The 27,144-nt window shown below is 43.9% G+C and overlaps 7 protein-coding genes across 7 annotated transcripts; 3 read left to right on the top strand and 4 right to left on the bottom strand.

The window, feature by feature from the left end:
- Positions 1 to 8,971: 8,971 nt before the first annotated feature.
- Positions 8,972 to 10,158, top strand: ACET3X_009570 (uncharacterized protein). The gene is made up of 2 exons (XM_069456227.1): positions 8,972 to 9,771; positions 9,827 to 10,158. The coding sequence occupies exons 1-2, from the start codon at positions 9,036 to 9,038 to the stop codon at positions 10,021 to 10,023; spliced, it is 933 nt and encodes a 310-aa protein (XP_069302403.1). The 5' UTR covers positions 8,972 to 9,035; the 3' UTR covers positions 10,024 to 10,158.
- A 95-nt stretch (positions 10,159 to 10,253) lies between these two features.
- On the bottom strand, positions 10,254 to 12,536 carry ACET3X_009569 (uncharacterized protein). The gene is made up of 4 exons (XM_069456226.1): positions 12,361 to 12,536; positions 11,480 to 12,250; positions 10,329 to 11,429; positions 10,254 to 10,279 (listed from the first exon to the last, which is right to left on the bottom strand). The coding sequence occupies exons 2-4, from the start codon at positions 11,902 to 11,904 to the stop codon at positions 10,270 to 10,272; spliced, it is 1,536 nt and encodes a 511-aa protein (XP_069302402.1). The 5' UTR covers positions 11,905 to 12,250; positions 12,361 to 12,536; the 3' UTR covers positions 10,254 to 10,269.
- A 102-nt stretch (positions 12,537 to 12,638) lies between these two features.
- Positions 12,639 to 14,895, top strand: ACET3X_009568 (uncharacterized protein; the record flags this gene model as incomplete). Its single annotated transcript, XM_069456224.1, has 4 exons — positions 12,639 to 13,051; positions 13,109 to 14,466; positions 14,527 to 14,708; positions 14,788 to 14,895. The coding sequence occupies exons 2-4, from the start codon at positions 14,142 to 14,144 to the stop codon at positions 14,893 to 14,895; spliced, it is 615 nt and encodes a 204-aa protein (XP_069302401.1). The 5' UTR covers positions 12,639 to 13,051; positions 13,109 to 14,141.
- Positions 14,896 to 15,148: 253 nt separating this feature from the next.
- On the bottom strand, positions 15,149 to 15,934 carry ACET3X_009567 (uncharacterized protein; the record flags this gene model as incomplete). Its single annotated transcript, XM_069456223.1, has 3 exons — positions 15,149 to 15,177; positions 15,305 to 15,803; positions 15,854 to 15,934. The coding sequence occupies 3 exons, from the start codon at positions 15,932 to 15,934 to the stop codon at positions 15,149 to 15,151; spliced, it is 609 nt and encodes a 202-aa protein (XP_069302400.1).
- Positions 15,935 to 17,821: 1,887 nt separating this feature from the next.
- ACET3X_009566 (uncharacterized protein) lies at positions 17,822 to 19,834 on the bottom strand (the record flags this gene model as incomplete). Its single annotated transcript, XM_069456222.1, has 1 exon — positions 17,822 to 19,834. One exon carries the CDS (start codon positions 19,832 to 19,834, stop codon positions 17,822 to 17,824), a length of 2,013 nt encoding a protein of 670 aa, XP_069302399.1.
- A 518-nt stretch (positions 19,835 to 20,352) lies between these two features.
- On the top strand, positions 20,353 to 21,021 carry ACET3X_009565 (uncharacterized protein). Its single transcript, XM_069456221.1, has 3 exons — positions 20,353 to 20,416; positions 20,468 to 20,508; positions 20,584 to 21,021. The coding sequence occupies exons 1-3, from the start codon at positions 20,411 to 20,413 to the stop codon at positions 20,816 to 20,818; spliced, it is 282 nt and encodes a 93-aa protein (XP_069302398.1). The 5' UTR covers positions 20,353 to 20,410; the 3' UTR covers positions 20,819 to 21,021.
- A 70-nt stretch (positions 21,022 to 21,091) lies between these two features.
- On the bottom strand, positions 21,092 to 24,361 carry ACET3X_009564 (uncharacterized protein; the record flags this gene model as incomplete). The annotated part of the gene is made up of 1 exon (XM_069456220.1): positions 21,092 to 24,361. One exon carries the CDS (start codon positions 24,359 to 24,361, stop codon positions 21,092 to 21,094), a length of 3,270 nt encoding a protein of 1,089 aa, XP_069302397.1.
- Positions 24,362 to 27,144: the final 2,783 nt, after the last annotated feature.

Here is a 27,144-nt window from a genome sequence, read left to right as displayed (position 1 = left end):
AATTTAGGTTTATAAGCTTTAACCTAGATTCTATACCCTAACTACTAGAATATATTATAGACTATACGCTATATAATAATATATTATAAATCTCTTTAGATACTAGAAAATAATAACTTAAGCGTATTTATAATACTACCTTAGGAATAGAGAGGAAGAAAATAATAATACTTAGTTTAGATCTTTATTATATAAAGTAAAACTTCTATAACTAGCTACTAAGTAGCGTCTAAGCGTAGTCTTAGTACTATATAAATAGAATATATCTTTCCTTTCTTCCTTCTTTCTTCCTCTACTAAGAGTTATAAACCTAGAATCTATAGCCTTAGTAATAAGCTAACTTATAGCCCCTAATAATTAGCTATTAGTTCTAATTAAAGAAGAATATAAAGGTAGAGAACCCCTCTATAGTATACGCGCCTATAGTTATATACTATTATTTTACCTTTACTTTTATATACTCTTTTACCTTTACTTATATTACTACCTAGGTAATATTAGCTAGGGAAGCTATAAATATACTACTATAAGATAGATAAAAGTAATACCTCTTAGCTTTAAGCTCCTAATCTCCTTCTCTTTCTTTTAAACTATTCTTTATACTTAACTTAATTATATATAAAATATTTAAACTATAAGAGTAGTAGCTAGAAGTAGTATAAAAAACTTCCTATACCTAATTACTTACTAGCGCACTTAGTTCTATATACTAAAGTACCCTATATTACTAAAGGAATAGTAATAAATAGCTCTAAAGAATAAAAATAAGAATAAGGATAAGGGTAAAGCGTTAGTAATAATACCTCCTTCCTTATAGTAAACTTTACCTCTAATAACCCTAGGTTTATTATTTAATTTTAGTAATCTTAGAGTAGGAGATATATCTAAACTACTTAATAAAGAGTAATATATTATAATATTAAACTAAGAGCTAGTATTAGCTAAGTAAGATATTCTTAATATAGCCTAATAAGCTCCTATTAGTATCTAAGACTTAGTACATAACCTTATTAACTAACTAAAAAATAAGACTCTACGTTAGTAGCGTATAATACTAGACGTTTAGTTCTATAATAGTTCTTACCCCCCCTAGGCCTTAGGGATAGGGCCTATAGTATTATCTTATATTATATTACTAAGAAATTTTAAAACTAAGCCTAAACTATCTTAGTATATTTAGAAGTCTCTTTTTACTTATAATACCTCTTTATCTATCCCCTATATTACGCCCTATACTACCTTAACGTCTCTACTATTATAATTACTACTAATACTACCTAGAGATTAAGAAGCTCTATTATATTATAGTAATTATATTTTAAGAGCGTAAGTACTACTACTATTATAATTATAGTTATAGTTATAGTTATAATTATAATTCCCTTTAAGTAGCTATAAAGCTTATATATTAGTAGTACTATTACCTAAACTCCTCTATAGCTACTACGTATCTAGCTCCTATTATACTATATCCTAAGCCTCCTACGTTATTATTATTATTATTATTATTATTAGCTATACCTACTTAATATAATTATAAGATAGGGATAAGCTAGCTAAGGACCTACTATAGCTATTTATTATAGTCTACACTTATAACTATCTTAATATACACCTCTTACTCTATTATAAGTATACCCCTAGCTACTATTATATTACTTAGCTTCTTAATATAAATATTCTACTCTATAGTAATAAATAACCTTACTTCTATATTTATCCTAGTACTAGCTAGTAAAGTAACGCTATATAAGTAAATAAGAGTTATAGTAAATAAGCTATCTATATAGAAGAGAATTTTATATTAGTTCTTAGTAGTATTATCTAATAAGTTAAGAGAGGAGAGGTAGGTATCTAAGAAGGGGCTTAAGATACTATAAGGCTTAAGATTATTATAGTTTAAGCTAATTTAATCCTTAGTATACTAGTACTTTATATCTATATTAATATTAAGTATAATCTATAACTCTAAGAATAGCTACTTAACACCCTTAACGTAGTTATATATTATAAGGCGTATAGTATTAAAGAAGGTATTTCTCTTTAGTAGTAAGCTTTAGGATAGAGTATTAAATTAGAAATTAAGAAAAAGAAATTTAAAGAGTTAGTAGTTACTTAAATATTTCTATAGCCTTAAGTACTATAGTTATAAGCCTAAAGGTAAGCTATAAACTATAGTTATTAACTAAAAAACTCTTCTTCTACTTTAACTCCTCTTCTACTTTAACTCCTCTTCTACTTTAACTCCTCTTCTACTTTAACTCCTCTTCTACTTTAACTCCTCTTTTACTTAAACTCCTCTTCTCCTTAATATTACTATAACTCTCTAGAACTACTTAAAGTTTAGGGCTTTAGTTTTAACCTATCTATTATTAAACTATATATAGCTATATATAGTAAAAATAGGTATTTAGGAAATATACCTTTACTATAATTTATTATAGTATCTTTTAATAGTATTATACTTATGTCTTTTACTAGTACGTTTATTATTTAAATAAGTATAAGCCTATAGTTACTTAGTTAGTACTTTATCTTAAAAAAAGTCTCTAAACGTACTATAATAATAATAAAAAAAAAGTTTATAAAGGCTAAGGCTAAATCTACTATTTATTAGCTAATAATAGTATTAATTAGAATTTTATTACCTAGAAGTTTCTTAATTAAATCTATACTTTTTAGCTAATTCCCCTTATTAAACACGTTCTTTACCCCCCTAGGCCTTAGGGATAGGGCCTACAGTATTATCTTATATTACGTTACTAAGAAATTTTAAAACTAAGCCTAAACTATCCTAGCGTATTTAGAAGTCTCTTTTTACCTATAACACCTCTCTATCTATCCCCTACATCACGCCCTATACCGCCTTAATATCCCTACTATTACAATTACTACTAACACTACCTAGAGATTAAGTAGAAGCCCTATTATATTATAGTAATTATATTTTAAGAGCGTAAGCAGCACCACCGCTATTATAATTATAGTTATAGTTATAGTTATAGTTATAGTTATAATTATGATTATAATTACGATTATAATTCCCTTTAAGCGGCTATAAAGCCTATATATTAGTAGTACTATTACCTAAACTCCTCTATAGCTACTACGCACCTAATAAGTCCTATTATACTATATCCTAAGCCTCCTATATTATTATTATTATTATTAAATTAATTATTAGCTATCCCTACTTAATATAATTATAAGATAGGGATAAGCTAGCTAAGGACCTACTATAGCTATCTATTATAGTCTCTACTTATAACTATCTTAATATACGCTTCGGACTCTATTATAAGCGTACCCTTAGCTACTATTATATTACTTAGCTTCTTAATACAAACGTTCTACTCTATAGTAATAGATAACTTTACTTTTATATTTATCCTAGTACTAGCTAGTAAAGTAATACTACCTAGGTAAATAAGAGTTATAGTAAATAGGCTATCTATATAAAAGAGAATTTTATATTAGTCCTTAGTAGTATTATCTAAAAAGTTAAGAGAGGAGAGGTAGGTATTTAGGAAGGGGCTTAAGATACTATAAGGCTTAAGATTATTTTAATTTAAGCTAATTGAATCCTTAGTATACTAGTGCTTTACGTCTATATTAGTATTAACGTTAAGTACTATCTATAACTCTAGGAATAGCTGTTTAACGCCTATAACGTGATTATAGGTTATAAGGTATATAGTATTAAAGAAGATATTTCTCTTTAGTAGTAAGCTTTAGGCTAGAGTATTAAAGTAGAAGTTAAGAAATATAAATTCGAAAAGTAGTTACTTAAATATTTCTATAGCCTTAAGTACTATAGTTAGAAGCCTAGAGGTAAGCTATAAACTATAGTTATTAACTAAAAAACTCCTTTTCTACTTTAACTCCTCTTCTTCCTAACGTTACTATAACTATCTAGAACTACTTAAAGTTTAGGGCTTTAGTTTTAACCTATCTATTATTAAATTATATATAGCTATATATAGTAAAACTAGGTGTTTAGGAAAAATACCTTTACTATAATTTATTATAGTATCTTTTAATAGTATTATACTTATATCTTTTACTAGTATATTTATTATTTAAATAAACACGTTCTTTATAGTAGCTATAATAGTAAACTATTAGAATCTATTACTTATTATATCTAAGTCTTTCTATAAATAGATCTTTATATTAAATAAAGAATAGCTTATAATATAAACTCCTATAAGTTATTTAATCTAGTCTTTAGGTTTAAGATTTTTTATTTTCTATAAGTATAGGGGTATTATTAAAATATAACTTAAAAAAAAATAAAAAGTAGCTATCCCTCTACTTATTAGTTATAAAAGTTAATAAAAAAGGTAAAGTAATAATATAGTTTAGATATAGGACTAATTAGCGTTTTATAGTAGTTCAGCTCTAATATCTATATATAAAAACTAAAGTTAAAATATTTTTAGTAAAGGTAACTAAAATAAAATATCTATTAAACCTTATCCTTAGGTTTAAATAGTAAAAACTCTATTACTTTTAGTTAAAGTACTAGGTTAGTATATTAGAATTTATAGATAAATACTATTAACTAAACTACTAGCTTAAGAAATTACTACTTATTATTTATTATAAAGGCTAAATAAACGCCTAGGATAATATTTTAAGAAAAAAAACCCTTATAACGCCTACTATAGTAGTATTACTAAATAGAATTTAGATATAAGGACTATAAACCCTAAGGTAAGTAGATAATATTTAGTATAATTTTTTATTTTCTATAAGTAGGGGGGTATTATTAAAATAAAACTTTAGAAAAGTAAAAAGTAGCTATCCCTCTACTTATTAGTTATAAAAGTTAATAAAAAAAGAAAAAGTAATAATATAGTTTAAACGCTAGTCTAATTAGTATTTTATAGTAGTAACGCTCTAACATCTATATATAAAAACTAAAGTTAAAAAAAATTTACTAAAAGTAATTAAAAAAAGATATTTATTAAACCTTAGGAGAGTATAATAGGGATTACTAGCTATTAACTAGTAATATAATTATAATATATTATTAAAGAGAGAGAGGATATAGTATATTTACTATAACTAAGAGAAGGTTATATAAAGACTTAACTACTTCTAACCTTTATACTAATATTAACTTTAAGTATCTTACTATATATAATTAAATTATACTATATATAATTAAATTATACTATATATAAATACTATATATCTTTTAAGGTAACTTATTATAGCTATTTAGCTAAGTTAGTATACTCTCTTAAGTAAGGAGCCCCTTAACTTATTAAATATAAATAATATAAGCCTTATATATACCTAAGAGCTAAATCTAGTAGTTAGTAAAGAGCTAGAGGAGTAAATACCTTTAATACTCTAAATCTTTAGTAATAGTTAAAATATTAGCTAGTACTTTATTAAGAGGTTTAGGGTTAGTAATATTATTATAAAAGTAACTTATAAATAGACTAGAATATAGTATCTAAAGAGGGTTATAAAGTATAAGGAGATTATTTTTACTAATACCTACTACTTTATTAATCTCTTTATATTTAGCTTCTTTACCTACCTTCCCTTTAGTAGGTAGAGTAAAGAGACTAAGAGATAGCTATACTACTAAGCTGTTAATATTAAAAGGGTACTTAAGGACTAGTATCTTAGGCTTAAGAAGAGGGAACTTAAAGAGATACTATAAGGATAAGAGAATAAGGCGTAGGCTATACTACTATTAATATTCCTCTAACTAAAGCTAATTATTAAGTAGTAGTAGTAGCTATACTATAGGTAGCTAGTTAGTTATTCTTAGGAGGGGGTAGAGGTAGTAGTAGTAGAGGTAGTAGTAGTAGTAGTAGTTATAAAGGGTAGATATAGTAAAGGATAGTAGAGGATAGTAGAAGATAGTAGGGGATAGTATATAAGTTAGAAAGTTACTATAAATTATCTTATCTCTAGTAAGTATATAATACTATTATATATCTTTAGTATCTAGTATTTATAATATACTATATATATACTAGTAGTACTAAATATAGGCTTATATAAGCCTAGAGTTACCTAGTTAGTACTTTATCTTAAGAAAAGTCTCTAAACGTACTATAATAATAAAAAAAGTCTATAAAGGCTAAAGCTAAGTAGGGTATAATATAGGTAGAGTAGATAGAAAGGTATTATAAGTAAAAAGAGACTTCTAGATATACTAGGACTATTTAGGCTTAGTTTTAAAATTTCTTAGTAATATAATATAAGATAATACTATAGGCCCTATCCCTAAGGCCTAGGGGGGGGTGTCTAGCGTTTATAATATACTATATATATATTAGTAGTACTAAATATAGGCTTATATAAGCCTATAGTTACTTAGTTAATACTTTATCTTAAAAAAATACTCTAAATATACTATAATTATAAAAAAAAAAGTCTATAAGGGCTAAGGCTAATTATAGTTTTATATACTATAGTAGAGAAACTAAGGGAAGTATAAGTAGTTAAAGAACTATTAGGCTTAGGGGTAGTATAAGAAAAAGAGGCCTTATAGAAACTAGCTAAATAGTATTTAGCTATAGGATAATAACTATAATATATACTCCTTTTTATATTTCTATATCTACTTACTATATTAAGTACCTATTCCTAATAGAGAATTAGTAATAAAATACTCTACTATAATACTACTATATAATTATAGATCTAGCTTTAGCCTTTATAGACTTTTTTTATTATTATAGTATATTTAGAGACTTTTTTTAAAATAAAGTGCTAACTAGGTAACTATAAGCTTATACTTATATTTAGTACTACTAGTATATATATAGTATATTATAAATACTAGATACTAAAGATATATAATAGTATTATATACTTACTAGAGATAAGATAATTTATAGTAACTTTCTAACTTATATACTATCCCCTACTATCTTCTACTATCCTCTACTATCCTTTACTATATCTACCCTTTATAACTACTACTACTACTACTACCTCTACTACTACTACCTCTACCCCCTCCTAAGAATAACTAACTAGCTACTTATAGTGTAGCTACTACTACTACTTAATAATTAGCTTTAGTTAGAGGAATATTAATAGTAGTATAGCCTACGCCTTATTCTCTTATCCTTATAGTATCTCTTTAAACTCCCTCTCCTTAAGCCTAAGATACTAGTCTTTAAGCGCTCTTTTAATATTAATAGCTTAGTAGTATAGCTATCTCTTAGTCTCTTTACTCTACTTACTAAAGGTTAGGTAGGTAAGGTAGCTAAATATAAGGAGATTAATAAGGTAGTAGGTGTTAGTATAGATAATTTCCTTATACTTTATAACCCTCTTTAGATACTATATTCTAGTCTACTTATAGGTTACTTTTATTATAATATTACTAACCCTAGACCTCTTAATAAGGTACTAGCTAATAGATTTACTATTACTAAGGATTTAGAGTATTAGAGGTATTTACTTCTCTAGCTTCTTACTAACTACTAGATTTAGCTCCTTAGTATATATAGTAGTAGGGCTTATATTATTTATATTTAATAGGTGAAGGGGCTCCTTACTAGAGAGGGTATACTAGCCTAGCTAGATAGCTATAATAAGTTACCTTAAGGGATATATAGTATTTATATATAGTATAATTTAATTATATATAGTAGGATACTTAAAGTAAGTTAGTATTAGTATAAAGGTTAGAAGTAGCTAGGTTTTTATAGAAATATATAAAATTCTAGGTAAGCTTAATTATAGTAAAGATACTATATCCTCTTCCCTTTATAACACATTATAATTATATTACTAGCTAATACTAGTAATCCCTATTAGACCTCTACTAAGGTTTCTAATAGGTGTCTTTTTTAGTTACCTTTAGCAAATTTTTTTAACTTTAGTTTTTATGTATAGACGTTAGAGCTTTACTACTATAAAATACTAATTAGTCTAGCTTTTAAATCGCGTTATTACTTTATCTTTTTTATTTACTTTTATAACTAATAAGTAGAGGGATAGCTACTTTTTACTTTTTTAAAGTTTTATTTTAATAATACCCCCCTACTTGCAGAAAACAAAAAATTATAATTATAGATAGTTATAGTTTTAGTAGGGTCTTAGTATAGGTATATAACTTAGACGTATAGCTAGCTCGCCTATAGATTACGTTAAAAGATATCTAGTATTATAGTTATTTAAATAAACTTATAGCCTTACTTTTACTTATATATTTATAATTATAAGTTAGTAAAGAGCTTATCTTAATTATACCCTTATTTATATAGCATAGCTTACGATAAAAAAAATACCTTAGTAGTTGTTTATCTTTACTTTAAGTAAATCCTTATTAGAGGAATTTATTTTATCTTTCCTATAATAGCTCTACTCTGTTCCTGTACCTACTTATATATATTTTATGATTAGCGAAGACCGTGGAGCTATCAGGGGCGATAGGAAATTGCCGGCCACGTAAACGTGGTCCGTGGTTCTCGCGTTGCTAAGAATTCTACCCCACATCATCCGTCTGGGCAGCTGTAGCTTGACCGTATCTTCACCACACCGCGTGTTCGAGACCAACGCACGTCTGAATTGACTGCCGAGATATCGTTGCTATTTGTGCCGTCATGCATGCCACACGGCGACAGCTGTTTCCGAAGCTGTTCAGCCCAGCACCAGGACTACCTAGCTAGCAACGGTCCTGCTCGACTTGTCGAGGATCAATACTCTCAGATACACGCGCACGACACTATGCGTCACGATACATCATCTTTGTTCAGTTGGCAAAGACGAACGTTGTTGCGATTGTTCTGCAGAGCCGCACGCTGCCTAACTTTTTGCCCAGCGTTGCATTCGGATGATCGCCATTCAACAGCTCTTGGCAAAGAAAAGTACGAGCCTCAACACGTCATTTAGGTTGGCATGCAGCCACTGATGATGCGCAGGGGCAAACATTCTATTTTAAACCCCGGCTCCCTGTTCCCATAAATCGTCGATACTTTCCCATTCATTTGCAAGCACATCACTTTGGTATCTTTCAAGTCGGCCTAATACTTATCTTTTAATCTCTCGCAATGTGGGCAAAAGCTGCTTCGATCGTCGCCTTGGCATCTACCGCCTTCGCGCAAAGCAAGGGCTTCAACTACGGCGCCACCAACGCTGATGGCTCATGTCGCGGATACAACGACTTCGTGCGCTTCTTCAATGAGGCGAAGAGCTTATCCGGAGCTTCAGGCTTCAACACAGCACGCCTGTACACTTCAATTCAGTGCGGCACAGCAGCAGACCCTATCTCTGCCTTCCAAGCGGCCATAGATACCGACACGCAGATTCTCGTTGGTCTCTGGGCCAGTGCCGGACGTGCTGCCTACGAGAATGAGCTCAGCGCCTTGATTCGAGGTGCGAGGGACCTTGGTAGCGCTTTCACCGACAAGATCATTGGCATCAGCGTAGGATCTGAAGACTTGTACCGCAGTAGCCCACAGGGTGTGCAAAGCAATGCTGGTGTTGGTGCAACTGGTGCTGAGATTGAGGGCTACATTGGCTGGATGCGCGACTGGATCCGTGGCACTGCACTCGAAGGCAAGCCTATTGGTCATGTGGACACATGGACTGCTTGGGTCCTACCTGAGAACCGCGGTGTTATTAATACTGTCGACTGGCTTGGACACAACTCTTTCCCATACTTTGAAACTACCAAGCCCAACTCCATCGACCAAGCACGCGAGAACTTTTTCACCGCTGTAGGACAGACTGAGGGTGTGTCTGGTGGGAAGCCCGTGTGGGTCACCGAGACCGGATGGCCACGAAGTAAGTTAAAATTCCAAACTGGTGCTTGAACATCATGATGCTGACTGCTGTGTAGTTGGTCCTAACTCTGGCGCTGCTGTTGCTTCTCTCGAGAATGCCAAGCGCTACTGGGATGAAGTCGGCTGCTCGCTCTTCGGCACGCGCAACACCTTCTGGTACACTCTGAAGGATGCGAACACTGCCCAAACTGATTTGTCCTTCGCCATCACCCCGAAGGAGAACAACACGCCGTTTTTTGACCTGACTTGTTAAGTCGTCACCGCTGATGGTTGCTACCTACGACGTGATGCGTGGATCAAGGTAACACAGCTTCTTGTATATAATTTGCAATCGATTGAAAGACATGCCAGCTCTGCGAGGCGGTACTGCCGACACACCAATCAAAAGATACAACATTCAGCACCAGTGCATGAAGTGGAACTGTTCAACCTTTTAACAAATGTATTCACAGCTATTTCTTTGGAATATCTACACAACTTCCTTTCTCCTCTCAATCTATCACACATTCCTGCCTCTCATCAATGGGTGCCATCGAAAACTAGCCGAGGACTACTCACGATGAAGGAATGCTCTGCGCATGGGTGGTAAATACTCCCTGGGGGTCCAACTCGGCCTTGATCCTCTTCATTTTCTCAAAGTTGTCACCGTAGAGTCGGACGCTCCACTCCTCCAGCGGAAGCTCAGTGTCGCGGTAGTTGACGAATCCCCTAAGCGGTACACCCTCCTTCTTCAGTTGCTCCTGGAACGGCCTGAAACCAGCTTGCATGTACTCAATGCCATCAGCAGGCCACTGAGTCAGGCCATTGGCGAGACGTCCCTCCCATCGGATGAGCCACTGGTTGTTAGAGTAGGCCATGGCTTGCTTGGAATCATCGACGTCGCGGGAGACACCGCCCCAAAGGTCCAAGAAGCCAAACTTGGTCAGGTCAGTGCGGTTGAAGGCGAGGGTGGTGTATTGGTACAGTGCCTTGGCAGACTCAAATGTGAAAGGCTGATCCTTGCGGAGGACAAGGGCTTGCAAGTACATGCTGCGTGGAGGGAAGGTGTCGGCAGTTCCGTTGAGCAAGGGGGCGGCAAAGTTTTCCATGGCCCAGAAGTCCGCAGTGGTTTTGGTAGTAACAGTGGTATTGGGGAGGCGCTCGACGAGGCCAGCGAAAAGGGCATCGAACTCATCAGGGTTACCGTAGAAGTAACCGCTGCCGTTCCACTCGCCTGCAAGCTGCCATCGCAGAGCGAATGTATCGGGGGCTTCGGTCATGGCCCACTCTTGAATATCCATCAAGGCTTGGACACCAGTGTCAATGTCCACAGCACCGAGCGAGATTGTGAAGTTTGTGGCGATTTCAAACTCTGGCTTCCAGGTACGGGTAGTCAGAGACAGAAGGATACCGTAGGATGAGCCAGCACCTTGGATAACAAAGAAGAGCTCGGGATTCTCCGTGCGGGAGGCAGTCACGATGGTGCCGTTGTACAGCATCACTTCAACGCTGTCAAGATTGTCCATCGGAGTGCCGAGGAAACGGCTGGTAGTACCAAAGCCACCACCAATGGACGAGCCGGAGAGACCGACCCAGTTGGCTCGGACGTGAGGGAAATGGCGTCCATGGTTCTCCCAGAGCCATGTTGCGGCCGGTCCAACACGGCTACCTCCACCGTAGCTGTGATTGTCAGTTAAATAAATCTGGATCCTGGCGTTGATAAGACATACGTGAACAGGTTCTTGGCCGGGTCAAAAGAGGTTTCGGTGAAGCGCTCCATGTTGATCACAAGTGCTCCGTCGACACCTCCGAGACCATAGGCTCCATAGGAATGTCCGCCGTTCAGTGGCGAAACCTTTACGCCAGCCTCAACAGCGCAAGCTAAAGCAGCAGCCACTTCATCCCTGTTACGGGGGACAACAACAGCAGCTGGCTCAGGGTTGAACCGTCGAGCCCATGGAGCGGTAACGGTCTCCCAGTTTGCAGCGTCAGAAAAGGAGGCTAGGGAGGGCAGAATGCTAGTGCTGGTCAAGCAATCTCGGAGCCTGGTGCTGTCATCCTGGGCTAGAGCACTGGAGAGAAGAGAACCAGCGAGAACAATGTTTGAAAAAAGGCGGAGTGCGCCTTGGGGCTCAAAAGAGTGACGAAGACCCATGGTGAGTCGATTTGATAACGAGTGTGGTATGGAATGTATGTAAGAACTAGTGCTCTACGGTCTACAAGAGCGCGCACATGGCTGGTCTTATATGTGAAGTATACATTACCGTCTTGCGGACTTCCGGAGTGTGCCATTTGGTGGGAAAGTTGGTTGGATGAGTACGCTTCGGCGCCGAAGCAACCGTCCTACCAAGCGCCCGAAATGAAGCCATCGCTACATTTTCAACGGACTGAAGAGCGGGAACAATCTAATGACGGTGTTGGTAAGACTGTACGACGAAGCCAAGAGATGTTATACGCGTCGCGCTCTCATATAGACATGTCAAACATGGTAAACCCGTGGGCTGTGAACGTCAAACCGTCCTTGGCATTAGCTTTGTTTGCCCCACACGAATGTCGCAGCGCATCATTTATGCAAGGCTGAATTGAGCTGCAAATGGGAACCTGTACGCACAAGAGATGCGGTCGCGCAGCGAGCGCAGAACTGTTTATGAGGAGCAGGTCCAAGCCAGAAGGATCGCATCACATTGACCCGAGCTCCACCACGCGAGCTTGTATCGCAATCTTATTCGCGGTGCAGAGAGTCAGAGACTAGAGCAACGTGGGAAAAGCTAATCAAACGGGCGTTTTGCGGAAGCTTGGTTTGTTTCACATAACTTGTTCAGACGTGAGATCGAAATCTCGCATTAGTCATGGCGATCTTTGCGGCACTGCCTTGGCATGTGAAGCCTCCACAGGCTAGCAGGCAGCTCCAGCTCCAGACGACCCTAGACAACAACTTCTCCGCATCATGAAACGACTCCCCATCATCTCTGAGGGGATGGACTGATTTTCCACCTCAAGGGCACGATTTCTGTGTCAAAAAATGAGGATGGAAACATGGCGTTGACAAGTGGCGTGACGTCTTTCCTACCGTCATGGCAATTGCAACCCCTTCACCCACCGCAGCACGCAGTGCATGCCTGCGCCTAGCGACGACAGGTTTTCCGCTTAGGACTCTCAGCAGCAGCCGCACTATATCGGGCGTGTCTTTTTTCAAATCCTTAACCTCTCAAATGCCAAATTGCGGCGGTACGTTGTCAATAATGAGCAATGCCACGCGAGCGGGACCAAGTGGGAGCGGTAAAGACGTAAGAATCGAAAGGGTACGTGGCCAGACGCCTGCTGATCTAGACATTGAATGCTAACACGTTTGTTTCCAGGTTAATACTTACTCCATCCCACGCACATTCAAGCGCCTCCGCGCACCGCCGGTACGACCTACCTCCTTCGAGCGTTTACACGAATCATGGCTGTCGTAACCTGCTAAGATGCATCGTGGTGGAGATGAAGCGTCTATTCTATCCGCTCCAAGGGCTTCACAACCGCTGATGGTCTTCAATGGCACCCCAACGCATACCGAGACTCGACATCCGGTGCTGATCCGACCATTATCAGCGGTCCTATATGCTTTGTCTACAGGATGTCAGGCTTGCTGGGTGGCATGCTGCTCATGGTCGAACCCGTGACTGCGCTCACATTCACAATCCCGAACGATGAAGCACCGGACAATGCCCACGAAGGCATCAAACTTATTGCTCGCCCGAATCACCATTACCATGGAGAGATTGGTTCCAACAACAATCTCATACTGCCTGCTGGGAAAGTCATCTACTAGGTCACCAATCTGTTCACGCTGCCGAGCATATATGACATTTCGCCACAATGCGTGCTGTGTAGGCTGCATTATCCTTCCTTCCAGCTAGGATTCATTCGTTCCTTCGGCTTATCGACTACATAATGTTTCGCCGTACGACGTCAGTGGTGAGTGGAAGGGACAAACCTGCTTGACAGGCCAGGATGGTGTAGAGTGCTTGCATAGGGTGTTGCAGCGCATGATGGTGCGAGTATTAAAGTACGCTCGCTCTGCGCTGAATGCCGACAGCCTATCTCATCGGGAGTATGTTGCTAGTCTACGCGGCTGTGCAGAAATCCTCGATTCAGATTGATTGATAGCAGACCGTCTACGGTACTCTGAACATGTCTTGATTGTGAAACCAGTTTTTTTTTCGAAGCGTGATGCATATTATCTATGAGGCATGGCCATGATGGGGCGGCTTAAGGCGCGTCTTGTGTGGTCCGTGGAGAGGACGTCAACGCAACTAGCCATGACGTCAAGATATTGCGTCCATCAAAAGCAGCAGTTCCCAAGACAAGCAACTGCCTTAGACCAACTACCTTCTTTCCGAACACAATATGGCGCTCCTAGTGACAGGAAAATCCGGAAAGGACACTCTCGCATCGCACCTCGAGGACGAGTTCGAAAAACGACCCGACCCTGTGGCTCTAACACACAACGCCGATGAGTCGCAAAACAGCTCTTCAGGCGTCGACTATGAGCCTCACCCAGAGAACTCGATCAAACTAGGACCAGAGCGAGAAAAGATTGTACAATCAATATGCAATCTCTACTCCGGGAGCGCGAGCGAAGACGACATGATGGTGTACGGCAAAGAAGCGATATACGACGATCCCTGGAGCTACTGCGATACAAGATACAAAATCGCGGGCCAGTGGTATGGTGAGTAGTTGACCGCAGAGATGCGCAGCGCGGACGATGCGCTTTGCTGACAGATGATAGGCATTCCTAAACTCATGAAGAGTAGCCGGACAATCAAGACGGAAGTGCTTTCGTCGAAGCCAGATGAAATTATCTTCAAGCTGCAGCAAGAATACACACCCAAGCCAATGCCTATCTCGAAGAAGGTCAACAGTCTGATTACTTTGACCCTTGATCAGGAGGGCAAGGTGCGGTATCATAAGGTACGTTCAATGTCATAGTTGGCGCATTTTGTGCGCATCTTTTTTTGTTGGAAACAGGGTGTTTACTGACATGGAACAGGATATGTGGAATGAGAAGGACTATAGTCATGAAGGCTTGGGCAAAATCATGAAGGAGCTCAATGGAGATCATTTGACAAAGATTACACAACCTCCAGCAGAACTTTGAGAAGTGGTAGACGATACCATGGTACTGTTAGCACGTATGCACTTTTTTGACCCTTGCTTCTTAGTCCAGGCTCGTTCAGCAAGTTTCACTCACTACCATGCGTCACAAATTCTTCTAAACACAAGGAGCTATTGGAGAAAGATATATTGGAAAAACTGGAAATAAGAAAACCATACTGATATCAAGGTTTTGTACCCCTGCTTCAAGCTCAGCGGAGTTAAAACGATGGAGTTTACCTTCACACTCTACGAACTTAAACAGGAAGATCAGGTTGTTTGTCAGCTATCGCACCATTAGCTGTGATTCTAAACGAGGGCAATAAACGACTTACACACTCAAGACCACGTTACCACCGTAGTAGCCTTGCCCAGCTTGAAAACGTCCTTCGGCTTCGCCGCCTCACGCTTACTCCACGTTGTCTCCGAATCCGGCTGACTCAACACAGGAGGATCGTTGCGCTTCTCCTTGCCCCATGTGATAACCGTGCTGGGCTTTCCAAGCTCAATGGTATCAGCAGGATCGGCAGCAGTCGTCACGTCTCTCTTTCCCCACGTAATCTCAGTGGTAGGTTTACCCAACTCAATAGTATCAGGTTGCTCAACCTCATCGCGTTTCTCTTTTCCCCACGTTACAACTGTCGTTGGTACACCGTTCTCGATGGTATCTGGTTCGTCTCTCTTCTCCCACGTCACCACAGTGTTGGGCTTGCCGAGGGTAAAAATGTCTTCTGGGGTTCCGAAGGAGACACCGCGTTTCTTGTCTTTGCTCCAGATGATCTCCGTCGTGGGGCGCCCAAGCTGCACGTCGTCTGGGTTTGTGGGCGTGTCGCCGCGCTTACCCCAGGTTATGACCGTGGAAGGCTTGCCTAGTCCGATGGTGTTTGCTGGATCATTGCCCAAGGTTTGTGTCTGGGGTCTGTTAGTGTGTTGAAGGGTGTGATGATGTGGTTGTGACGAACCTCAGCTGAAGGCACGGGTGCGGCGCTGGTCATGCCAACCAATACGCCGGCAGCAATAATGGATACAAAACGGTACTGCATCTTGAGTCTTTGCCGCTTTGTTTTCGGTGGATTGCTATTGTTGGAAAAGTAAAGAAATGGGTGGGGTTCGCTTGCAAGGCGAGATCTCAGGGTCTGCGCGGCTGATATATAGAAGAGATGGGGTACAGTAGATATGAAAGAAACGGCATACTTCATTTATGCACATCATCTGAACCAAACTTTAAATAGCCCTATGAGCTTTTGCCACTTCCTAGCTGCTCAAGTCAGTAGGTAGATAGTCAGTGTTCGAGGCTGTTGGATACGGAATCGGCACTCTGGGTAAAGTACATGCCATGCCTGTTGTGGCTAGGGGATGTTTGGTTCAGCCAGCCTCAAGCGAGTATGCAGATTGGACGGTATATGTGACTGGGATTTGAGTGTGGGGTGATTGAGAGATACGACGTTCTGGAGAACTACACTGGTCGGTGCTGCCAGTTTTCGCGTCGAATGCAGTGCCTGCTACCACCGAATACGAAAAACGTTGATAAGCTTCATCCTCAATTATTGTTCACTGGATCTATGCCAGTTCCCTTGCCTTTCACACTTTAGTTCTTTGATTCAATTGATGCCTTTCCTTTCCTCCATACCTGCATGTAGAATACAAACGACCACCCAGTACGTGTTGGCACAGATACAACGCCGTTCCGTCAACGCTATTTCCGTCAAAAATAGAACTGGTACAGTATCGCTCGCCGTAACAGCTGTCGCCTCTAGCAGAACTTAAAAGCACTCGGGCACGAATGCGCAGGCTCCTAGCTTCTGGACCATAATCCAGCCCGACCTAGATTTTAATATGCGTAACCGACATCGAACGGCTTCATACAGGAGGACCCTACGCAAGATCATCGAGGACATGTGAAGGATCGACTGTGTAGGCCGTGTGCCATCGTGTCCTGATCAGCGCTGTCGTTGCATCATCCAAGCGGTCGGTAGAGGTGCTGTCTGCCGTAGATGCGACATTAGAGTGGCTTATCAATGATCGCCTCCAATAGACCAGAACTGAAAGAAGGCAGGCTGAGCGATGGTCTAGCTATTCGGGCGACTGTGAGATAGAGTCAGTTACAACTAGAGGTCTAGATTCCATGTACGCAAGTATTCCGGAACTAAGACCTTCGACCCGCATGGTGTGGGGAACGTGTCTGTGCCTGTACAGCCGATTGAGAAATCGAAGGTCGTGGAGAGGCTCCGTTGCATATCCATGTCGTAGTGTCGCGGTTGGCATGATCTCCATAGTGCATTCCATCTATTCTTGGACATGGAAACAACGTTATCGGAAAATGGCTGCCCTTTTCGGCTTGGACGAAGCTGGGTGCGTAGACGTTCATTTTCATCTAGATGAAACCTTCATTTGAGGACGTTGATCACAAAGTCTAGATGAAGTGAGCACGTTGTTCTTCTACCATTACCTGAAACGGAGTGTAGAGTGCACGTACGTACGCATTGTTGTCAGGAACGTCCAAGACGACAACAGAACTTTGCAACTCATACCTGCCGTGCCAACATGATTCTTTGCCAAGAATTCACGTTGGTGTTGGTGATGAAGCCGCAGAAGCGAGAGGATAAATGAAGTCGCTCATGCGGTTAATCTAAATAAACAACCGGCAAAGCAACAGTCGGGTGACACTTGAGATTTGGAACACGATAACGTTTTTCTGGTAGATGCCCGTCATTGTGCCAAACTACGGATGTGACGGCAGCAGCAGGTGAATGCGCAGGGTGAATGAAGGACGTGAGCATTATTCCAGCAATCGTGAGCTCTCTGTCATTGACTGCGCCAATGGACTGTAAAGTGAATTGTGTCATGTATATTTGATGGAACGCCATTCGAGGGCGGTAATATACACTAGTATACACGCGAAATGTCATATTGTACAGATCCGTTTTGCCTCACGGCTCTGGCTTCTTTGGTCTCTCTCCAAATTCTCGCTCCACCCATTGAGCCCAGAGTTCCTTGGGATCAGGCTCAGCAATATCATGCGCACCATCCCCCATGGCATCAGGTTCGTGTTGAGAGAACATGGTGTTATCATCATCCACCAAATCTGGTGCCAGCGCTGGCTCCGGCTCTGGTGTTCGTATGTCGTTGATGTATTCGGACGCAGCAATCATGACATTGTCTGCGAGCCAAGCAGGGGCAAGATACTCCTTCTTCCTCCGCGCCACTTCCGTTGCCTTGGTTGCAGCAGCGAGGATCCTCGCGCGGTCGAAACCGCCTTTGGAAAGATCATTCAGGATCTGGTTGAAGGCAACCGTGTTCCCGGTGATGGAGCATAAGCCGAGCATGTTGGAGTATGCTTTGGCCATGTCGTTATGTTTGACCTTTGCTTTGTTGATGCTGTTTATCTCGCCCCACACATACAAGCCGCCTTCCCAATCGGCTCGGCGGAGACAATCATTCAACAATCTGGTCAGTCCCGTCACGTCGAGACCCCAGCCATCCGTTTTCATCTCGTAGTAGATGTCAAGGGCGCGGTCAAAGCCGGCAAATCTCATGACGCCAATGATCAAGGAGCTGAAAACCATGGGCGTTGGGTAGACTTTTTGATAAATCTTCTCTTCGTTGACTCTGATGAGTCGACCTTCACTTGCTTCGTTGATGGAGATGTTTGGATTCGCGAGCATCAGCGCGTCATTCAACCCTCTCATTCTGGTTATGAATCGCGAAAAGTCGTCAGCGTACCCATGCCTTGCAGAAGCATAGTGATTGAGTAGTTCCCGACAAGTAATCTCATTTGGGCGAATCTTGCTGACAATCAGAGATGCGGCAACACGATCCACTAGTTTTGGGCGACGCCACCGGCGAAAGCCAATCAGTAGGGTGTTGAATGTCTGTAGATCAGGGGAGGCAGAGGAGACGAGAAGGTTGTGGCAGATCTTTGTGATCGCTAGAGCTTCCTTTTTGTCACTACCATGGGGGATTTCCTCGAGTAAGCCTTGGATACCTTGGTTCATTTGATCTGTGATGGCGTAAAAGTCGCCGTCGGGGTCTTGATAGTATTTTGGAATTGCCGGGTGGTCTGCCTGGATTCGAGCGTTGACGGCATCATCTACTTGAGTGTCGACTGGAATTTTGTCGAGGTTTTCAATGGCCTCTAGGATGTTCAGACGCGCTTGCGTGCGTTGCTCCGGGGTCAAGGCCATGGCGTTCCGGATCTGATGCGACACCTTGGCATACTCGTCCTTTAGAGCACCAGAGAAGCGAGCAGCGTGGGAATGGTACAGCAAATCGTGTATGAGGAGTCCGATGGACAGCTCTTGCATGGCCAGCTTCTTCCACGTGTGTCGTCTTCGTAACGCGATGATGCGCATTCGGTCTGGCGCCCATAATGACTGCGGTGGCAAGTTATTACGCACGAGAGCAGCACCAGTGTTTGCTGGCCATTCCAGCTGTTGGGCGCCCGGGAACCTCGAATCGAATTGCAGATCTTCCCACGACAAGTCTGCGTAGTCTCGAATCTGTGACTGGATTTCTTGTGTCTCCAGCACCTCATCTTCTTCCAGTTCCATGCCGACAATGCGCTGCATGGCATCCCAGTCCAGGTCGCTAGGTAGGTCATCAAAGGTCAAACCATGATATCCATGTGATAGGGTAACAGCATCCGTCGTCGCTTCTGTATTTGTCGCACCTGCTACTGGAGACCGATGGTCCGTATCTCCGGCCAACTGGGAGAATGCCTTGTCCCACTGTTTGTTCCTAGCGGCTTTTGCTCTTGCATCGATGGCCAGACCTGCTGCGAATATGGTCGTGTAGACAAACGTCGACGTGGGAGTGCCGAGTGCCCATGAGGCGCGAGGAGCCGTGCGCGCACCACGTCTAGCGAGGGCGGTGGTATGGGAGACACATGATATGCATCTGCAGGTACCCGGGGTCGGAGTTGCCCGGGACCAGATGGCTCGCATTGCTACCGTGGCATGCTGCGCGAGGAACCGAGGGGCGACGAAGGACCGGGTCGCGGGCGGCAGGGCGAGACAGCGCACCGTGGTGGGCGCAATGGTGTAGTTGATGGTGGGCGGCTGTGGTCGACCGTCGTATCGAAGACGTGGCGGGCAGACGTGTCGTCTCGTCAAGGTGCAATGTCGGCTTGTCGTATAGGCGGTGCTGGTACTGATGGTTCGATCATACAGAGATGGAATAAATCCTTAGCGCGCCCACTAGTCGCGTTCCCCTACACCATGGGCGACGTGCTGGCATGGCCATGGAAGACGTGAGGAATTGAATACACCGTGTATCTCTTGTTCGCCAATCATGCGAAACACGTGCGATAGATGCGGACTCAACTACACCGTCGTTCACCCGGGCGTGGTCGTGTGTGTCGCGCGGCTTCCCCGCGGTGAAGCGCCCGGCCAATCGGCGATACCTTTTGCCGATGACTTTCCAAAGCTGCAGCCACGGCCGCCATGGTACCGCGTCTATCACCGCCATAACCACCAAACTCACCTCTACACATCAGCGAGCCCAGTGCCCGAGTCGCAAACATGGCTGTAGGCTACCTTCCTCATCTGGCGGTCATAACCAAAGCTAACACTAGTCAGACAGTGGCACCCTTCAACCCGCGTCCGTTGCTCCAGAGCTTGTATGTCGCATACCCTCCTCACCTATGCTCCTCTACCACCCTCGCCACACAGAGCACGCGCTAACACATGCGCAGAGTCGACAAAGACATCGTCGTCAGGCTAAAGTGGGGCGAGACCGAGTACAAGGGCAGACTCGTCTCGGTCGACCTCTACATGAACATCCAGCTCTCCAACACGGAAGAATTCGTAGGCGGCGTCAGCTCAGGCACCCTCGGCCAAGTCCTCATAAGGTGTAACAACGTCCTCTGGATTGGAAAGGCGGAAGAGGTGGAGCCCAAGGCGACAAAGGACACGGCCATGAGTGGTTGATGCACGCCTGCGAGGGCACACGAGACGATGCGCGACGCAAACTGACATCGATCGCGACAACGAGCGCCCCTTGGGAGCGCGCAGAAGCTGCATGTAGCGCAAACTTTGCATATGCGCTTGGAGCAGCAAGGCAGCAGGTGCGCTCCAACGTAGTATGCGCTCTAGAGATACCACGAAGCAGATAGGCGCACAATTGGAATGGGTACAAAAGTTCAGGATACCAAGCTTCGAGTTGTGAGGCGCTACAACGTCATCGACTGTTCAAGCCGCCAGCTATTCAATCTCTTCTATCATTGTCATCATCTTCTTGCTCTCTCCTTCGTCAGCTCGAGGCTGGACATTGAGCCCGCGAAGGTTTCCTTCAAGCCCGAGATCAGGTCCCAGCCTGAGACCCTCGTCTCTGATCTTGTACAGCTTCTTGAACCTCATCGTTTCCAGGCCCTCTACGACACTTGCCGCATGGTCTCTTACGAGCTCATCTGCATCTTCATCCCGTACCCACCTCACTACCCGCTCGACTTCTTCTTGCTGCTTCAGATTCAGACCGATCGTACCCTCACGCCCACGTTCAATATCCGCATCAATGCCACGTAGTAGGCCCATGATGACAAGCACAGCCGAGCGCCGCAACAGAGCTTTCGCCTCTTCCTTCTCCATGACAAGAACCAACAGCACCATCTGCACAGTCGCATCAACCACGGGCTGTCGCAAAACATCGAACCGATGCTCCAAAACAGCAGACAACACACTGAGACCAGAAGCACGAACACGAACATCCTCCTCGATTCCCGTGTCTTCCCACCCACTCACAATCTTCTGTAGCGCCTCATACTCTGCCTGTTCCTGCGGATCCGCGCCCTCGGGCTCAAGAACGTTAGGTATCGGTCCTCCCCAAGCAGCCTCGCCTTCCTCTCTGAGCTTCCTCTCATGTTCCGCGACTTCGTGTCGCGCTGAGAGCGTTTGCTTGCGTTGACCCCGTCGGCTCGCCAGCGAAAGACAAGCTTCGGTGATTTGCTTTGCGCATCGAGCCTGCAATCCGCTGGCTTCACGTACGTTCCAGAAGCCGTCGTCGTCGCCGCTGCTGCTGCTGCTAACAAACGTGTTGAGGACTTCTCCGATACGTAGTCGAAAGTCCAAGGCGTTCCTGAGCTCACGTTCCTTCTCGTCTGTTTGCTTGCCTCGCGCTAGTTTTAGCGATCGCTCGTCAATGTCGATGAATGCATCGACTAGTATGCCCACTACAGGTTTTGGAGCCCGTGTTGCCAAGGTGACAAGAACGGGTATGGCAGCCAAGTGGACGTAAGACTCCGGGTCTGCTAGTGAAGCCGAAAGGAGCGTATGCGTGAGAGACGGTATGTCGAGGGCTGGAAACGCCGCCGGGTTCTTGAGGAGCTGGTGCACCGTGTTCAGAGCCCATGTGCGGTTTGGAGGGTCGGGCGATTGTAGCTCGGCGAGACAGGTTTTTAGAGTCTCGCGGTGTTCGGCTAGTGGGTCTGTTGGCGGTTTTGCGGTTGAAGATGGAGATGTGGGGATGGGAGCGATGAGGTGGAGAGTTGTGGAGGCGGAGTTGCTTATTGTAGACGATATGGGCGGCTGTGCCTGAGACTGTGGCTGCGAAAGGTAGGCTAGTGAAGGGAGAAGCGCGTGTAAGGTTTCCGTCATTGCGGGCGTTCTCTTCAATTCCGACGATGCGAGTAGTGTGTTCAAGATGCTCAAGGCAAACGTCGCCAGGTCGTCATCCGTAGCTTCCCCTTCTTCCTGTTCTTTCGTCATACCTCGTTCAGATACAATGCTGTTGAGCATCGCTCTCTTCGATGTGCGCAGCTTGGCTAGCTTCTCCTTGCGTGCTTTGTGCCCATTCACATAACTTGTTACCAGTTGCGCCATGAAATCAACGATATGCTGTGGACTCCTGGCAAAATGTTCCTGGAAATGCTGCGCCAAAGCTTCTGATAGCTTTGCGTCAACAAGCGCCGACAATGGATCGGTGTCAGAGTCGTCGTCGGTGAGCGACTTCGTCATGGGTTTCTCTGGCACCAGCCACCGTTTCGTAGCGTTTACGAAGATGGAACCAGCCGTGTCATCGGGAATATTAGCTTCGGTAAGATGAGTAACGAGAACCGTGACTCTATTGTCCAGGTCACTGATCCGTCCAAAGATGCTCTCCATAGTATCGATCCCGCCAGTCTTGTCTCTCGAACGAGTGCGAATCTCAACGCCACCTTGAGAGCCAGGTCCAAATGTCCAGGTGTTGTCGCCATCCCAGAAAAGGTTCGTCGCGATGTTGTCGATTTGTTTTGTATCGCACGCAATCTCCATGTATCGCGACAAGATGAGGCTAGGAAGCATACTCCACTCTTTGTCTAGTGATGGGCGATCTTTGGCATAGTTGAGCAGAGCCCAGAGCGGGAGGATGATAGGGTGGATAAGACGTCTGATGAGGCCACCATGAGAGTATGATAACAGGATCGTCTTGACTCGTCTCAAAGCCGTCTTGAGATTGGTCTCCTGTATGATCGTGTGGCCAGTGTCATGTTGCAGCGATGTCGACGCGTTGACATTTTTGGGGTAGATGGCTTGGAACAAAGGCTTTGCGAATGTGTCCCATCCCACCGTTCCCGGAGCACCAGTCGTCTTTTTACTCAGAATTCCACCAGCGATAATCTGTCCAGCCGCCCGACTGAGTTCTTTGCCCTCATTACCATCCAGAAGGTGTAGCAGTTGAGGAGCAATCTTCGTGAGCCATTGATCCTGGCTGATGCCAGATGGCGGCAAGACGAGGAGTTTCGAAGCTTGCGAAACAGCTTCCAGGGGAATGGGTATCTGTGATTGAGGGCCAGATGCGCCCTGAGGTACGTGTGAATTCTTTGACAAGTATGAAAGTGAAAGAAACTCGATGGTGTGGCGAACGCCTTGCGTTCGAAGTGGAATGGAAGAGAGTTCCGAGGTAATAGCAGGTTTAAGCCAATCAGGGAGAGGCTGCTGCAAGAACGTAGTCAGTATTGGGAGGAGTCGAGAAGTCGGGGTATCCCTCATGACCTGTCTGTACACCTCTGAGTACTTGGACTTTGCTTCCTCGGATGAAGCAGGAGAGTAAGACAGCTCAACGAGTGCAGAGATGATGTCGGGGAGAATCCTTTGGGATACTAGCGGTTGCACACCAGAGCCTTTCTGCTCCAGCATAGGCAACAGAACCTCGATAACAGTTGCCAATGCGTCCAAATCATGATTCGGTGGTGTGAATATTACAGCAGTCAGGACTGATCTTGGCCGTTGACTGAACGCAACACCAGCAGACAAACGTGGAATGACGGCGAGGGTGGTAATGAGATCCACAAGACCATACACGACACCAGCGAGCGATGCATCGTAGGGTGCATTAGGATCTGCTGCCAAGTCTGCAGTATTTATGGCCTGGAGATGGACGAGCCCTTGCTCTACAAGAGTGTCGGTGGGAACGTCGGCACTGTATTTGCGGTTCTTGTCGACGAAAGGGCCGATGAAGTTGGCCGCCGCATCGACTGCATCCTCAACAGCTCCCATCGTGCCCGGCCGTGTCGCTGTGCCTTCTCTTAGGTGCTTGCGAGCCTCTTAGTCTGAAAACGGCCGTCCGCTGCAGTTTGGTTCACTTGTGATGAACGTAGTCAAAACCACTCGCGAAGCTTACAAGGCTTCAGTATACCATCCAATGTTTCAATGTTACCCTTTGTCGATCAGGCGAGGAGGTGCGATGGCGATGAGCAAGTGGAGAAGGATATTACCGATTAGTAAGTGTAAAGTGGGTCGCACGTGCGCGCGTCATTTCGACGCGTGGACCGCGTGAATCTCTTGGCGCGAGGCAACGCGCCTTCTCTCTCGCTCTGACGGACAAGAAACCAACAACCACCTCAGCACACCCATCACTGCATGACGTTCATTTCTACTCAAACTCTACTACTTCTCATCGCCTCTCGATTGGATCCAGGGCCATACTCGCGTCTCTAACATCTTCTGGCAATGTCAATTTGCAGTGGGACAGTCGCGTCACGCTCTCCTTGGACACAACTTCTTCTCTCGCTTGCTTGCAAGCATCTCGCATGTCACTTTCCCAACAGTCACCGATGTCTGTCTTCCATCTGGAATGCGGTTCGTCCGCGCCTCACGCACTTGCACGGTTGGCGCACACACCCGAGCCTCTTAGCATGGTCTCGATGGGTCGTCGTATGTCGGCTTGTGCCTCTCAGTGGCAACACGGGGGTCGTGTGTGAGGAGGGCAGGCTCGGACCTTAACCCTAATCATCTTCTGGTGTCCAATGTGTCTCTGCACAATGGATAGCATCGCGGTCATGTCGCCGACCTTCCGATTAGCCGCTGCATATAAGTCTGCTCACGCGGACTGTCTTGCTTGTGTGCAAAAGGGAGGATCGAGGTACGGGAGCGAGAGCTCAAATTGGGATGACATGTGCCTGTCGGGGTATTAAAGTCCTCCTGCGAGGACCACGTCGGCATCTCATCTGTACAACAGACTCTGGTCACGAAAGGTAGCTTCACAACGACGGTGATAACGCGAAGAGGAGAGCTCTGAAGTCAGATGTCGGTCGCCTCCCTTGAGGATCGACTTTGGGTCCAACCATCGCGCCGAAACACTATGCCCTTGTTTCCGAGAGTCGTACGGGAGCTGCAACACCTGATACCAACGATCACATGTATTCAGCACACGTTGTACGCACAGCAACTAGACAGAAGAAGAGCGCGGTCTTGACATTGGTCAAGCCAAACACACAGACATACCAACCTGTTCGGCTTCGGCTGGCGTGAGATCCACTCGTCGGAAAGGCCGGCTTGTCGAACATGCGACGGAAAGCCTAGCGAGGTCTCAATACGCCGCAGGTTGGTATTGTCAAATTCGGCGGACCGTCACGCTCCGGATCTGATGTCTTGAAGCTTCGCGCACGAACAGTTTGTTGGGTCTACATGCGTTGGATCGAGTACGCGGCGTTTGCACCGTGCGGCAATCGTTTCGAGCTGGACTGGTATACGGCGGCGGATTACCCGTACATCTTACCCACAAGGACGAGAGTCCTGATCAGATCTCCAACCTCTTCCGTTGTCTGCTGCGTTCCGAAGCCGGTGTCACGATTCCATCATTCGGCACTTGTCACTCTAGAGTGATATCTGACCAGTCGCGTTAATTGTCGACACGTATGTTCAGCCTATGTGTGAAACGACGAGCGTCTACCCCTCCGATCGAACAGTTCTCTGGCTGTTGCGATCGAAAATGCGGCTTTTGAGGATGTCCTTTGTCCGTATCATCATGCCCTCTGTTCCCAATGGCAACAGAGAGGAAACAAAGACTAGTCTCAGGAAGTCATGCTACCACAATCAGAGAGAAGCATCTTGGTTTGACACCCAATGATGAATGTGTCCAATGGTCAGTGTTGCGTGGCTGTTGTGCGAAACTGACTAGGATTTTGTTGTCGAAGCAGCTCGGAACACGGAAAAGAAGATCTTGCGACGATGAGAGGAACAGCTAGTGTTCGAGATGTGACGGCGCCTTCTGTGGAAACTCTCTGGCATTCACAAGGCTCACAAACTCGGCTACATTGATCTGCTTTCTCTGGCTTGACCATACGACAAGAGAACTTCGCGGGAAAGATTGGAGGACTGGTGACAGTACGCTGATGGATACTGAAAGCCACAACGCAATACCTCTCGAACCAGAAAACGAAGACGGGACCTCTCAAGAGTGAGGCTCAAGGTCTAGACCTGTCTGTCGACGTCTTCTGCGACAAGTTCCTGCAGGCTTTTCGTTCTTTCATCCAGCTTCGCTTCGCGGTCATATCACCACCTTTCTTCGCAATGCTTTCTTGGCCATAGCCTTGGATGCATCGTCGACTGTTTACCGGCGTGGGTTCTTGTGATGTTATTGGTGCGAAAACGGGAGGGCGTGGTATGGAGTCGCTGTGGGTGGTTCGATGGCCGTCCTTTGGGATGGCCAAACTCTTTTTCCATAAGTGCTCCGCTGCTGGACAGTCTATTCTACGCTAATGAATGCAGGTCCGGGATTTGACCTCGTAATACTCTGAATCTCGTATCGCCCGTCGCAGCTGCAGCGGGTGTGCCTATTGGGAGTGGTAGCCCACAGCGAAGCGAGCTTGCATGCATTCAGCCTATATAATAACATTACGAAAACGAGGACCAAGGCCAAAACTATTCACACGCGACCCTCCATACTCCCAATTTGGTTCGATATTCCTCGTGGTCTTCCAGATCCCGTTGCGAGTTCTCGATCATGGCTACGGACTTCGGTCAGTTACATCGATTCAAATATTTTGTGGAAGCGGGGT

Source organism: Alternaria dauci, chromosome 10 (assembly GCF_042100115.1).
Source record: "Alternaria dauci strain A2016 chromosome 10, whole genome shotgun sequence".
In the NCBI taxonomy this organism is placed as follows: Eukaryota; Fungi; Ascomycota; class Dothideomycetes; order Pleosporales; family Pleosporaceae; genus Alternaria; species Alternaria dauci.
The sequence above is the reverse complement of the archived record's forward strand: the minus strand, read 5'-3'. Positions and strand labels throughout refer to the sequence as shown.

Coding starts and splice junctions, on each gene's coding strand:
- ACET3X_009570 (XM_069456227.1), top strand. CDS start 9,036: ATGTGGGCAAAAGCTGCTTCGATCGTCGCCTTGGCATCTACCGCCTTC. Junction 9,772..9,826: donor CGAGACCGGATGGCCACGAA/GTAAGTTAAAAT, acceptor ACTGCTGTGTAG/TTGGTCCTAACTCTGGCGCT.
- ACET3X_009569 (XM_069456226.1), bottom strand. CDS start 11,904: ATGGGTCTTCGTCACTCTTTTGAGCCCCAAGGCGCACTCCGCCTTTTT. Junction 11,430..11,479: donor CCGGCCAAGAACCTGTTCAC/GTATGTCTTATC, acceptor TGACAATCACAG/CTACGGTGGAGGTAGCCGTG.
- ACET3X_009565 (XM_069456221.1), top strand. Junction 20,509..20,583: donor CGTCCGTTGCTCCAGAGCTT/GTATGTCGCATA, acceptor ACACATGCGCAG/AGTCGACAAAGACATCGTCG.